The 15,815-nt window shown below is 38.9% G+C and overlaps 1 protein-coding gene across 3 annotated transcripts in view; it reads left to right on the forward strand.

Moving 5' to 3' along the window:
- The window catches only part of wdr11 (WD repeat domain 11), a 56,754-nt gene that overhangs the window by 21,626 nt on the left and 19,313 nt on the right, over nt 1-15,815 (forward strand). For all 3 annotated transcript variants that reach the window (XM_044214405.1, XM_044214403.1, XM_044214404.1), the window contains exons 11-14: nt 5,537-5,621; nt 10,524-10,630; nt 13,241-13,316; nt 14,875-14,983. In XM_044214405.1, the coding sequence (XP_044070340.1) occupies nt 5,537-5,621; nt 10,524-10,630; nt 13,241-13,316; nt 14,875-14,983 (377 nt within the window). The remainder of the gene's footprint in view (nt 1-5,536; nt 5,622-10,523; nt 10,631-13,240; nt 13,317-14,874; nt 14,984-15,815) is intronic.

Below are 15,815 nucleotides of genomic sequence, written 5' to 3' on the forward strand. Positions count from 1 at the left end.
CTTTTTCCTTTTACAAAGGCAAGTGAAAGTGAGTTGAGGCTGACTTGTACTACACCACAGTAACTTTCTGACTGAGTGTCCATCAAATGGCATTTAACAGTGGAGGATGAGGTAGTCAGAAGTAAAAGTAGCAATACCGAAGTAAAAGTAGCAATACAACCATACAAAAATACTCCTCTCACAAATAACTCCTCCCTTCAAAATCTCCTTTAAGTAAAAGTACAGAGAGTATTATCAGCAGAACATACTTAAAGTAATAAAAGTAAAATTACTCATTATAAAGGGCAGCGTGTAGTGGAGTCCAAAGTACAGTATTTCCCTCTGAATGGTAGTGGAGTTAGAAGTATAAAGTAGCATAGTTAGTTAAGTAAAAGTCCCTCAAAATAGTCATTCAGTACAGCACTTGAGTAAATGAACTTGCTTTACTTCCCCCCCACTGACACAAATTAAATACTTATAAAAAATATATATTTAATATTTAAATAGTTAATCGCAGATAAATAGTTATTCTCTATGAAAACTCCACCCTAATACTTTGCATAGAGATATATTTTGGTGTGTGTCTGTGTGTGTGGCCAGAGCTGGTTCTGAGTGTGTGGTATAGTATTTCTGTCATGGTTGTATAGTCTTTTTCTTTCTTTTTTTTTTTTTAAACTGTAGTTGTCGAAATGTACTCATTCATCATGCCATCTCTGTGACAACCACAGATTTGGGGGTTGAGAAGAAGAAGCTTGTGTGGTTTGATTTATGAAATGTTGCTGCCCAGTGAGTGAGGAGCGCTTTGGAGGGCACAGGGCTGAATGATTATGCAGCTGCAGCCACACATTTTAATTGCTTGCACATCCAGGCCCTTTATCAATGTGCGTCTGTGGTTTGGGTCTGAAAAATAAGACATAATAAGCACTGGAAATGAAGAGCAGCAGAGCAAGACCTCAAACATCGGTTCATCGCAAAACAGGAAGTGAACAGCTACTGATATTAAGGCAAGCATTAAGTCAAGCAGGTCTTTATCTTAGAGCAGCAACACAATTATGAGAGATACTCATTCATATGCTCTGCTTAAGGGATCTTTTCAGAATCTCCAGGTCAGCAATTCCCAGAAGTAAGTTTTAATTTAAATTTGGCTTTAAATTATGTCTTTTATAATGCTGTTTGTATTCCAGTTAATGTAAACTATTAAGGTTGCAGCAAAACATCATTGGAGTTAGTGTTCTTAAACTTGCTGACACTTTTGTTGAACCCTCTTGACACATTGCAAATTTTCATCTTTGAGTTTAAAAATGCTATGATTTCTCAAATGAAATGCACACATCCGAATGTCTGAATATACAAATCATTGCTGGGAATTTGACTCTTTGAGGCAGAAAGTGAGTAAGTAGCAGTCCATCGAATCTGACTGTTTCGGTCTCAGCAAATGATGCAAAAGGCGCAGACTTAATCTGAAATATCAGCCTCTGTTATTACTCCCCCGAGACAGCTGCTAGGCGAGAAAGCGAGAGGCAGTGAAAGTTTGGATTTATGTGTTTTAGATCAGCATAGCAATTTTCTTCAAAATCTGTTCCCCTGTCTTCCCCACTGTAATGATGCATAAACTTATGAAAGGCTCAATTTGAATGGGAATTTAAGAGCAGAATTGTGTATGTAATGTGTCTCTGTTTTCATCTGTCTGTTGCTTTGTGTGTGTGTATGTCTGTGTGCGAACACACTTCTGCCTGTGCACCAAATTCCATTTAAGGCCCAGGCGTACTGCTGTTCCCTCCCCAACGCAACAAACCTTCAGTTTAGTTGTCAAGCTGAAAAATAGGCTATGCTCAGTCCCCTGACATAGCCCACATAAATTAATCATACCTCAAAGATACATTGCCTCCCTCAGACCCTCAGACAAGCAGATGAATAATAACACCTTCAACCTACACATCTTACATCTGTTTTCACTGGGTATCTTTATCACTTTGATATGTGCATCACGTCCACAATGGTGGGACACAGAGATCTCTTAAGTTCACTACACATTATTACTTAATGACTGCAATAGTTCTAAAAGGCCTAAAGGGATGACCACTGCTGTTTACCATCTGTTATTTACAGGTTTGTCTCAGGTGTATTTTGTTAAAAGTGAAAGGGCATCTCTACCTAAAAAACAGCCACCATTCTCTCAAAAGCAGCCGTTTCAAAAACACTTCAGTCGGAGACCTGTCCTTTTTTCCCCTCCAATCAGTGTGTGAATTCTGGAGCGGGTGCAGTAGGAGCCCATCACGCCACAGATGGTGTGGGGTTGACTCGGCACAGCTGGTTCCCAGTGGCGTTCTGAATCTAAAACTGGAGCAGGGCGATTGAGTTTTCTATGCACATCATTTGTCAGGTCCCCATAGTCAGCTTGCAGAGTCAAGTAGTTAAACAGTCTCTAGCTGCATTATTGAAATGTGCCTTTTGTTCCACTTCCTGTGTGCTGGCTTGTGAATAGTTAGTTTGGGGGACTGGATAATTACATTGGGGATTTAGATGGAGGACACATCTCTGCTGAAAGGTGGAGGTGATGTCCAGGCAATTCAAAACCTGACATATGTTTAAATATAATGGGATCTTGAAGCTAGTATATTTAATTTATAGCCAATTTCTTATATTAGCACAGTTAGATATAATACATATACTATTGCAGCAAGGTAGAAGTTTCAATAGAAGTTTCAAAAACATTAGAAACTGCCATATTTGGAGTCTTGAAATCTGGTACTTGGCCTTACTGTCATGCTTTATAAATTGAAAAAATTCCTGGGTTACAATTGCAATTTTCACTTCCTCAGTAATGATGCAGAGGTTAGTACTGTGACAGATGTTCTGGCAGGCGTTGTCATCTGTCACCTCTCTTGTTTACCAAGAGCCAGAAAATACACCTGATCACTAAATCCAGAGCGATCCATGGATGAGTGCTTGGCAGATACAGCTCAGTCTCTTTCTTGGCCTCTGTTCCAGTCTGCATTAGGTATCTCCCTAATGTGAAGCTGAGTTAAAAGGGGGACTCATTGAGTCTCAGTGAGGTGACACCAGTCAGAGGAACAGCCAAGGGAAGCCGAGTTTTTACACCTTCCACTAGGTGCAAATAAAGCAAGAGATGAGCTCAATGCTGATGGTGTGAAAGCACTGGTGGTTGAAATTGCCAGCCACAGTTTCATTATAGTTAGACAGAAGGCAGGGATTCCTGTCTCTGTTTTCTCTATTTCTGTCTCTCACTTTTCCCCTCTGTCAGTCTTTCTTGCTCCTTTCCTCCAAAGGGAAGGTTACAGAAGCTGTGCAGCCTACCTACCTACCTACCCACCCAGAAGCAATGCTTCCTGGTCTCCTGTCTAAAAAGCTGTAATGTGCGTGAGACCTGACAGCTCCATTACAGATAGGTACAAGGCCCAGAGCCTTCCTTTTCAGTGACACGTACACAAACACGGACAAGCCAACATCCATTTCTAATCATCTGATGGTGGCATGCCTAATTTTTTTTATCATTGCTTGCCGACAGCTATTCTGTGCTGCATTGTTTGTATCTGCAAAATGAAATGGCATTAAGTATGGATTAAACAACTAAGATTTAACATGTTAATTAGTGAGCTTTATAGGTAGGCAGAGCCAGGCTAGCTGTTTACCCCTGTTTCCAGACTTTAACCAAGCTAAGCTTCTCCTGACTGTAGCATCATATGTGACAGCTAGAAATGAGAGTGGTGTCATTCTTCTAATCTAACTTTTGGCAATAGTACATGCAGTTTTTAGAACTTTATTTGTTGTAAAACCTGCATTGCTAATTCGAAACAGCAAAAATGCTTTAACACTAGCAGAATTAGCATCAAAGTGACATAGCACCGTTTTGCATTTGTCTTGGAAAAAACTATGAAGGAACAACTGAACAACAACTGCCAAACACTGATCAGCATCCACAGTGCTACTCATACATTGCGTCTTTTTGATTGGTCTGTCTGACCTGAATTTGGCTTTTGTTTCTTACACCCTATGTTGTGGGTAAACAGGCCATTTTCTATTTGCTGTCATATTTGAAGTATCTGTCCCAAAATCAAGTCTTTTCAACAATTTTCATCTCTCACGGCACCAGGCCATATGCAGGGGCAGCATCTTCTTGATCATCTTGATTAAAGTAAACAAACACTGGCTGTAAGGCAACTCAGGGACAGGAGTATGTATGATTATCTCCATCCACCACTTCCTGCTGAAACATCCTACAGTCCCAAACTACACAGGGAGCAGGAGGGAAGACATGCACACACACACACACACACACACACACACAGATGTCTATGCTGCACTGCCTATCACCACCTCCAGATGTTTTGTCAGCATGTGGTCTTGCTGAAGCCCACTGCAGACTGTTGCAGAGGGACTGGGCACATCAGCTCAGCTCCATCACATTTAGGATAATTATAGTAAAAAAGTAAATGTGCTCTTGCACCTGTCCACAAAAATATATAGAACCTTGTTGTGATGTTTGGAAAGTGAGACTGGACCTTTTATTTGCTTTCACATCTGCTCTAGAGTTTTGTTTTTGCTGTGCTCCAGAATTTAGTAATTATTTTAATTGCTGTGTCTTTCAGCTTCCTTGCTTAGGTTATAACCTCAATTGTTTTGTGCTTTTTTACAACTACTTGTTTTTCCCACTAATGTAAAATTAGCCCATGGCATTTTATAAAACCCTGAAAAAGCTGTTCTAATCATTTAACGAAAATGTTCATATGGTAAATAGGATGTCAGCTTTTATGGTTCATATCTGAAAGTGTAAATAATGGCTTTTATTACTTGTTTTGTTAAAATATAAAAAGATAAATTAGAAATAATTACCAATACAAATCAGTGCACAATACTCATGATCCAAATACACATTAAATTATCTGCTAAATAAGCAAAATGCACTCTTAAACCCCAAAGCTAAGATGCAACATCACTTGTTCAAATGCAGAAGATGCAGAATTATTCAAAATCATCACTGCCAGGATACTCTTGAGCAAGGCACAAAGATACATTTGTTTCAACTCTGAATCAGAACCAGGCCATCGCTAAAAAAAATGTCAACTTTCCCTGCATATGCTAAAAAAGTTCAAGTTAATTTAAACTTTTTATATTTAAAAACTTTCCCCTGATTGGTTAACATCAAAAATTAGGTTTTGGTTGGATTTTCTCTGTTACAGTATGAATAAATGTGAAAAAACACCACTTTGTCAAACCTCCTCAACATTCCTGATCACAGTGTCAAATGTCACCTGCAGTATTTCATCAGGTGGAGTTTTGGGAGGAATGGAATTGTTGTGCTATTTTCCCACCAGCAGATGAAACAGCACAATGTTCTCAGGCTGTGAGCTGAGTGACACAAATTTGATGTGCTGCCTCTATCCATCCCTTGCTATCCCTTACTGCAGTGACAGGGAACACACAGGGGTGTCACACTGACACAAGATAAGTAACTGTACAGCTTGTGACCTCTCATCTTTCTGTGTCAGTCTGTCTTATATTTCTTATGCACTGCTCTCTGTCTCTGTCTCCTCAGGCACCAGTAATGGGTCTGTACTGGTCTATAACCTGACCAGTGGTCTTCTCCACAAAGAACTCAGTGTCCACTCTTGTGAAGTCAGGTAAGATTTTTGTTTCTGTGTAGTTAAATGTGTACAACAAGGCAGAACATTTCCAGGGTGAACAGTTCACTTTCCTCTGGTGAACAAGAGTATGCACTCATGTACTCTTTAGATGAAATATCTGTAAAATGACACGTGGCCAGTCAATCTGCTCAAGGCGGATTGATTTTCTGTTGATTGTTTTAGGCTCATTAGTGTTTGTGGATGCAATTGGCAATCACATAATTAGAGTGCCATGTCAGCTCTTGTGTGTTAAAGAGAAATCATTTCTTAGCTTGTTTTATAACGTTTTTATCTGAATATCTTCTCGCAGTGCTTCAGCTGAGTATGGTACTCCTGACTCGAAGAAATAAAGATGACAATTACCAGAACAAAATTAAAAGAATCCAAACAGACGTAAAGAAAGTGGTTAAAGATATGGTGTATATGATCTAATTTTTTACAAGGTATGCATACTGTATAATGCACTGTACAAAGCAACTGAACAAATATCAATAAATTAATCAATCACACTTTATTTATATAGCACCTTTCAGACAAATCAAATGCAATTCACAGTACTTTACAAGGGATTAACAAAATTTTGGATATAAAGAATGGATTTAGAGACTAATGCACACCAAAACAATCAAAAACTAAAAGTTAAATGAATAAGACAACAATAAAAGATGTATAGTTAAGATAATAAAAAGTCAATAATTATATTATAATAAATATATATATATATATATATATATATATATATATATATATATATATATATATATATATATATTAATAAAATTAAATAAATAGATAATAATGATAAAATACCTATAAATGATAAAACCATAAAATTATTTAAAAAAAAATACTACATAAAAGCCAGGCTAAATAGGGGGGTTTTTAGTTTAGTAGCAGTAGTCTAGCCTGCTAGTTATAAAAGTGTGCATGAGTCTCTCCGTGTTGCTCAGAGAGAGAAATGGCCTCACTTTGGAGATGTTCTTCAAATGAAAAAATGCTTTTTTTGTGACACCCCTCACATGAGCCTTGAAAATGAAATCGGAGGCAAACATCACTCAAGTTTTTTGCTTCATGGCTTGGATTGAGTCCTAGTGTATTTCATTTGGAGGCCAGTTTCTCTCTTTGAGCCTTTGAACCAATGATCAGTACTTCTGTTTTATCCTGGTTAAGCTGTAAAACATTCTGTGACATCCAGGCCTTCATATCTAAAATACAGCTAAAAAGTGAGTCAATCGGCCCAGTGTCACACACAGCCACATAGAGCTGAGTATCATCAGCATAGCTGTGGAAAGCAATACCGTGACACTGCCCAGGGGTAGCATGTACAAATTAAAAAGTAACGGTTCTAAAATTGAGGAATTTGTGGTATCCTGCAGGTATCCTGCCGTTTTTGTATTGTTATTTTCCTGGTTTTAATTGGAGCGACTGCGTCAAGCACTGTTTTCATTTTATCATTAATATCATTGACTAAGTCTTTACAGGATGACGGTTAGATGTTAACATGCTGTTTAAAAGCCATACATTCCAACAAATCTAAAAACTCTTTGACTCTGGTATCTGCCAGATTATCAACATGTATGTTAAAATCATCAATTAAAATGCAGGTATCATAGCTCATGTGAATGACAGATAGTAGGTCTGAGAATTCCGTTAAAGAGGGAACAGATAATTTAGGAGATCTATATATTGTCACTGCAAGGAAATAAGGCTGAGAAATTTAAAGAGTAGCATTATATTCGAAGGCATGAAATGTGCCTTGGTCCACATCCCTGCCCTTCAGTGTTTCTGTAGAATGCAGCTGTCCCTCCACCCTTCTATCCCTCCCTGGACAAATAGGAATAGGTGTAGGTGGGTGGACAGGCCTCAGTCAGTGTGGCAGGTGCAGAGTGTCCTGAAATACTAAAATCACCATATTTTAGTTTAGCTTTTTTGACAGAAGTCCAAACTATTATATGCAAGTGAAATCATGAAGGTAAATAAAAACAAAAACAAAAAAAAATGCTTCATGTTACTAAGTGACAATCTGGTTACCTTTTGATGTACAGGGGTTAAGGTAAGATAAAAGTCCTGGCACCACAAACTGTAATCAAGCCAGAGCATATTTAAAAAAACAAAACTACACAGTTGCCAGGAGTTGACGAAAATACTGCAGAGTTGCCTTGGTACGTTTATCCTAACATGTAACTGAATGGTGACTTTGTTTCCTGAAGTGTGGGTGAATGCAGAGGGAGCTTGGATGCACTTGAAAAATTAAACCAGCTTTGCGTACCGTGCAAATCAATTCATCACAACAACCCAATAAATGGCATTGCAAGGCCTATTGTTTACTCACACACCAACACACACACGTGTGTATTTGAAGTAGAGAGAAGACTGTGTGTCAGATTGGTGTTGTCCAATGTTACATATCTACCCAAAGCTGCTGATGTAACACTTAGATACAGTCTACTACAAGTGTAGTGTTGTATTTGCCCAGTTAACCGTAACAAATATACTATCACTGCCAATTCACAATTAATTAGGAAGAAATCACCTGTTATTGACCGCCACAAAAGGACAACAGAACTTCTAGATCTTGTTTACCAAGCCCAGTTTATACTGTAGACATCTTTCTCACAGTAGACATTTTGACTTGTCAAACATAGTGTTACTAATAACATTAAGGTTATGAGGCTCTGATATTGTGCATGCTGGCTCACTGGAACACCTAAGCAGAACAGAGCCATTATTAAAGTTATTAGTTACACCTGTATTTTTCCTGCTATGACAAGTCAAAATGACTGCTGGGAGAAAGGTCTGTTGATATCTGGGTTAAATGCATGCTGCATATAAATATCATTTTCCATTGTCACTTGGAAAAAATTACTTTTTTTATGGTGGGCAAGCCAAATGTTCAGGCTTCTTCTGTTATGTTCCTTTAACGTCTGAACACTACACCGTTCCCTCAAGCCTAAGTAGCTAATTAATGAACCTGTCAATAACACATCAAAGGGGCCATTCAGGGAATAGCAGTATTCTATATTAAGAAGCTTCCTCCTTCTGCATTTGAACCAGGAAAATAGAAATTAAAAACAGGAATAGCGGGAAAGTATTGAACAGTTGCTGATGACATTTCTAGGAATCAAGGACAAAACCGCCAACACAATTAAGAGCTTTTTAGTTAGGAAACTCAATACCATTAATTTCTATCTGATACAGATTGAAGGTATTAAAAAGATAAATTGTAGAGATTCTGTTCAATACATGTTGCAATGCATTGTATGAATACCTCAATGCCATAACCCTCTGTGTAAACGCCCCATGCTCAGTTGACTATGAATTTTGATTATTTGATTTTTGATTATTATTTGATATTTGTTTTTCTCTTGTTGTCCTTGATGTCACCTGGAAACTGTGATTATGAGAAGAATATATTTATCCAGGATCACAAAAATAATTTTTAAGAGGTGTTACCACAGGGTGTTATCTTGTGTTATCACACACACACACACTTTTTGGCCTTAGCCAACATCACATATCAAGTTGCATATTTACAAAAGAGCACCATTCAGTATTTTAGTGTTTAGGCTATTGATTATAATTAGCACAAATTCAATATAGATGGTAGTGATGTGCTTGACTTAAATCTAGTGTTGTTTCAGTGCAGTTTTGTTATACATTAAACTCCTTTCTCTATTGTGCTTCTGCACAATGTACTGGTTAATTCTGGTCTGCGAGGCAGGTCACACTGACAAGGGATAAAGTCAAAATCTTGCATCACCTTGTGAAAGCCCCACAATGCAACAGCCAAACATAAACAAAGAGCAGGCTGTGCTTCATTAGATATTATTCTCTAATGAGCAGCAAAACTATTTCACCAGGATAAATTAAGCACGCGATTGAATCAATTAATGCTGTTAAGAGATTGATTGGGAGCAAACACCATCCATTCAAGCAGAGCCAGATTTTCTTTAATGAGAGAAGTTGGTATCCACAAGTGCAAAACTCCAACAAACTTTAATGAGCTATGCAACACAAGCATAAGTTACATAACATGTGTGTGTGTGTGTGTGTGTGTGTGTGTGTGTGTGTGGATTAAAGTAAGTGATTAGGCAGTGGTTTTCTCTGCCTGTTTTCTGGTGTCAGTTTGTCGCTGTGTATTTGCTCTACAGCCGTCTCTTCATCTGCTCGTCATCTCTCACTCAGCACTACTGTACCGTGTGCTCACACACTGCATATAATATTTAACACATGCAAGCACTTACACACTGTTTAGTTTGATGTTGCACACTGCTTTGGTGTATTTGAACCCTTTATGGACAAAAAAATTAAAAATAAATGAATAACAAAGTCATACATGAACCCATTCAACCAGACATTCACATCAAAGTAGTGCTGTCAGATCAGGGCTTTCTCTTGAAAACACGTCCATTAGATTTAGATTTTCTCTCTTCCTGCACAGACACATGTAGAGCACTGCTGTTATTTCCAGTGCTGTGACGTACAACATTAAATTCAAAGCTGTGTGTTTTCTGTGGAGGGGAGAGCAGAGGTGCTTTATGGTAATTAGCCCAGCAGCCCTTGCCCCAGCACAGCCAAGGAGGCCTGGCTACTTAGCATCTCATTTACATTTAGTGGGGAAATCGACTAATTAATCATGTGGCTATTTACCATCTCATTACGGTGGAGTTTGTGCTCCCTGAGCTCGGCCCACTTCTGAAAAATATTCATATCTCACACTTATTGGCTTGATTTGTTGTGAAATTTTTACACCTTCCAAATGGATTTTGTAGAAGTTTTAGGTGTCTCATTTATCTTACTGCTTGCTAGGATGTAGTGGAGAAATATTTGACAGCTACACTGCAAGTATTAGATTGTAAAATTAATTAAAACCTGTGTGTGTGTATGCTTATTCCACAGGGGGATTGAATGGGTGAGTCTTACCAGTTTCCTATCTTTTGCCACTTCTGCTCCCAACAACATGGGCCTGGTGCGAAATGAACTGCAGCATGTCGACCTGCCTACTGGTGAGAGGCTTACACACACACACACATCACCTCTACCTGAGGGTACCAACCAGCACTTTTGTATTGGCCTTTGTTAAGGTTTCTGTTTTGCTCAGGGTTCCTGCAGCCTTAACAACAAAGAAAATGGACACTTTAGTCTTTCTCTCTTTCTGACTTTCTCTTTTTATTTGTCTTTTTGTGTCTATGTGGTTCTCTAAGAGACTCTTCTTGTTCTTCTCCAGGGGATACTTACACACTCTTCTAAATTAGGTCCAAACTAAACAGTGTTTAGTACCACAAAGGGATGCCTAGCTCTGAAAATGAGATCCTATCATGAGTTCCTGCAGAGCGACTTATATCCTTGCCTGAACCCATTGACAGGTCTATAGAATTACTGGACCAGCAGTGTGTTTCTGCTCCTCCAGGGGGTGGAAAATATACAGTGCTACAGTGCTAGAGAGGGTAGAATTGGAAAGTAACCTGCAGGTGAGGTAATGAGATTGTTAAAGGTTTCAGTGGAAATCTTTTCATTTAGTTTAGTTATATAATATTTATGCAATCTTAGATATGAATAATTGATGAACACCTATACAATTTAACAAATGTTTAACAGATGTTTTTGTCTTGTGTGTCTGCTTCATTAATTTTAAATTGAATGTGTTTGGCTTGAGAAATTTGCATGGGCACACTAAAAAATATGGACACTATAATGGTTGGGTCACAGAGCCTTTATGCCCAATTCATTTCAGGATGACGGTGAGGGTAAGTCACTTCTCTAATGACTCTCTCTTAAGCACCAGAGTTTTCAAAGTTAACAATCCACAGCATTAGCTTTGGTTACAGGCCCACACACTTTCCAACGCAAGTATACTTAATTGTTTTTTCTCACCAGTTCAAATGAGTTCAGGTGACTGAGATCCTCCAAGGTGTCCTTAACAAATGTAGCAAATGTAGCTGCTGGTAGTGCACATAGGCTGTGGAGATCTCAGTGTCATGCCTTACATCTCTGATGTGTGTGTGTTTGCTACAGTCACAGCATTTTGAGAAAGACACTTTTTTTTTTTGCTGTCTTACCAACTAGCTAGATGGAAAAGATCAATATCAATTTAATTTGTGTGTCTTGAGTACAGAGATACAATAAGTCTGGGACGTGTTTAGCCTAGCATAGCACCAAGATGACGATGGAAACAAGGGGAAACAGCTGGCTAAGCTCCATCAAAACTGAAAAAGACACCTTTCAACAAGTCTTAAGATGTTTTATTTACACAATGTCTTTAGTTACAACTTATACTACATGTAGAAATAAAAAAACGACACATTGTGATTTAACAAGCATGTAATGATGAGGCTTTTTACAGAGAGAGTTATAGTTTTTCAGCCTACTTATTTGAGTTGCAGATTTGTTCTTACAGTATTTTACACATACTGCTGCTACACCTGGACATCCTGGGACAGATTCAGTAAGACTGCAGGCAGATTTGCACAATTTTGTTTCTGTTACTTCAGCTTATGTGCGTTCGTCTTATTCAGGGAAAGTGAGCATATTTTTGCATAAACAAGTCCTCAAATCGAACAACACAAACTTTGTTCTGTACTTAAAGATTGTGTTCTTCACCTGTAAGACTAATCCACTAAGGCAGATACCTCGTGCCCTTTACAACTGGAGCATTTTATGATAAGATTTGAGACTCTAGGAGGGAAAATGATCTTCCTCGCTTGCCTTACTCAATTGTGGTGACACCTGGTTTCTGCAGCAATGATAGCAACTGTTGTGAATGGCCAAATTCTTTGTCTATGAAAGGATGTTTTGTGTGCTGCAGGGGAAGTTGGTGTTGAGAAGTGGTAGTGAACTCAATTTGCATTGGCTCACACAGTATAAATATTTATTATGTTTACAGATGCTAATTACACATTATAATTTCAATATTATTTATACATGCATGATAATGGAAGGTGTTGTCAACTCAGCACTTTGAGGCATCTTTCCAGTAATCATCCACAGTAAGTGAAGAGCACGAAGTTCTGACAGCACACCCTCTTCCCTGTGTGTGTGTGTGTGTGTGTGTGTGTATTTTTGTGAATGCACAATACATTAGGCTGTAGTACACCACAGGTCTCCTGAGTTTTCTCTACACCATATGCTTAGCTATTTTGTCCCCTCTGGTACACACTAACTGCCATCTCAACACAGCTGTTGGGTCCGTCCATCCCCCACGCCCCAAACCACCACAGGCAGCTCACTTGTACATTTTAAATAGGCCACCGTCCTAAGTGTCCTCCACAAAATCAGATCAGCACTTCCTTAGGCAAATGTGATAGGATACGCCTGAAGGGCATTTTTGTTTTGTTTGAAGGGGCACCTTGATGCTCTGCATAATGTCAACGTCGGTAAGGTGGAAAGTTGGAAACAAAAAGCAGGGATTAGAGCAGGTGGTGAGAATAAGTTGTTGGCAGTTTGCTCTTCCCGCTCCGGCGAAACAGATGAAACCAGGATGCCCTGGCACTAAAGTGAAATGAGATGAATCACTATCTTCACAGGTGTAAGGGAAAGATACCGTCTTCTGTCTTACATTATCACCTCCTCTCCCTCACACTCTCACTTTCTCTCTTTCTGTCTGTTGTATTTTCCAGGCAGATGCTTTGCATTCAGAGGCGAGCGTGGAAACGATGAGCCACCCATTGAGATGATTAAAGTGTCTCATCTCAAGTGAGTTGCCTGCTATCCCCACCGCCAACAAAACCAAATACCAACAACATCACACAGTTTCTAATACACACTGTACATTTACATATACACCATTTACACCCATCACATCCCATCTCCTTACCGGCCCAGATCCATCTCACCTTTGTCTCTCCCTATCTCCCATTTAATCCCATATTTTTTTCAAGGGTAGATTGTTCTTGCTTGTTTTTTTTTCCCGAGGTGTTGTAAAAACCAGACTTGAATCCCATTGAAAGTATGCAGAAAGACCTGAAAAGCACAGATCTACCATTCATTGTGTTGTTTATTTATTTTTGTCCCCAAAAACCTTCACATTGTGCACTTTTGGATTGTCAATTTTCTATTCAAGCATTTATCAGTGCTGTATCTTTTAATGGGACTGTGATATTCAAAAAATAACAATGAAAGAGCATGCATTTACAGTCATTACACATTTTTTGAGAAATAAAACTATACACAAGGTAAGGTCAGATAACAGCTGTCTTTTACTCAGTTTCTCTCAACGTGTTTGACACAATATTCTACCTTTTTTTCAAGGGCACCATATTTTGCCAAGCTATCTTGGAGAGTCCTAGCCTTGCATATACATTAAGAATATGATTCGGTGGATAGTGTAGTGCGTCGCAGTGACTGCTATTCAGCAACAGTTGCATAGTCTCGCTTTAAAAGCTAGGTAGTCTTGTAAGATGAACAGTAAAATGTATTATGTGCAACTGAGGTGCTACACTCTACACATCACATCATGCGGTAAAAGGAGGTGAAAAAATATGTAATTACTGGACAGTGCATCATAGCTATCTTTTTATCTATATTATCCAGGCTGCCACAGATCACAATCTTTATAATAACAAAGACCTGGGGGTTGTAGTTACAGGGAGTGTGAGCGTAAGCTCATGAGGTGCTGCTCAGTGCTGCAGTGTTTTTGCACTGTTGAATTCTGTGTTGCTTGTTAGATATTTACTCTTGAGCAATTTCATGGTAGCTTTTTACGAAGGGGAGCCTGTTTCTTGGCCAGATCTTTTTCCTGGGTTAGTTGGGGAATTCAAACTGGCTAACTTCAGATCACTAGTCTGAATATTTAATTCATATATTCAAGAAAATGCTTGTCCATTCTGCGCATTTGTTTCTCGCTGTAAACAGCTGTGTACCTAAGGCATACTACAATATGGTTAAAGAGTTAAACACAAAGCAGGGCCAGTTTTGAAAACTCATCCTTGTTGCATTCAGGCTCTTGTGGAAAGGTTAAACATTCATCAGTCTAAAACTTTATTGTACCATATGAACACAAAAAACAACCTTTCTGAAACATGACCAGATAAACTTGAATTCATGCTGTCACTCTTATTGCTGGTAATCTGACACAACATCTAACTGCTAACTAGGTGGCAGACTAAGCACCCAATGTTTAGAAATCCAAGCCACATGGCAACCACATTTTAGACCCTTTTTGAATGCAAAAACCACAAGAAACTTTATAATGAGGTAGTGGGCAGTGTATGTTTTGAGATTGAATGTGTGTGTTTGTGATGTCCATCCTCAGACAGTACCTGGTGGTGGTGTTCAGAGACAAACCCCTGGAGCTGTGGGACATCAGGACAGGGACACTTCTGCGGGAGATGGCTAAGAACTTCCCCACTGTTACAGCATTGGTACTGACAATCTACACACTAATAAAAACCATGTCCTTTACCGCTCCTTAACTCTGAGGTGCTAGTGAAACACAAGGGGAAAAAAAATACAACAAATACTGTAGAAAATGAAATATAACAGAAATGACATGTTTTCCAACAGACATTAAGGTATGCTCATGTAAATTCACAGCTGCATATCTGAACAGTTTACATATTTACTTTAACAAAACACACTGTTAGTGCTGTAGTAACACCCATTGTTGACTCTTCCCTTTGTTAATAGTCTCTTATACTTTTTGACCCCTTTCCCTTCTTGTGCTTGTGTGGGCCATTTGAAAGATTAGTCTGAAAATTTCCCCAAGCTCAGCAAAGAACAGTGGCTTCATTAGGCCAGAGAAATGCTCATAAAAGAAGAGTTATGCTGGACAAACTTTACAGTGGGGCTGTAAAATCCTCCACACTGCAAATAAAAACGCCAGTAACCTTAATAATACATGCTGGCCTCCCCCAGCCCCATATTGCTGTCTCATTTCCATATTGATTACTACCTCGAGTCAACCAGACTACAGCCACAGTGCTCCAGCAGTTAGAAAGGAAAGCCGGGGAAAACAGCCCTCCTGTGTGCCTTAGTTTCATTTAAGTGAGCATCTAATATACGTGCAAATCACTTCCCTTTCCTTCTGTCTCTATCCGTCTGCTTTTTGCACTGTAGTGGTTTGCTGTTATGTCAGCAAATGTGATTGTGTCTGGGTCTTTGTCCGGGTTTGTCGCTGTAACTGCAACCCTGTGTGTGTGTGTGTGTGTGTGTGTGTGTGTGTGTGTGTGTGTGTGTGTGTGTGTGTGTGTGTGT

This window comes from Siniperca chuatsi, linkage group LG11 (genome assembly GCF_020085105.1).
Source record: "Siniperca chuatsi isolate FFG_IHB_CAS linkage group LG11, ASM2008510v1, whole genome shotgun sequence".
Classification (NCBI taxonomy): Eukaryota; Metazoa; Chordata; class Actinopteri; order Centrarchiformes; family Sinipercidae; genus Siniperca; species Siniperca chuatsi.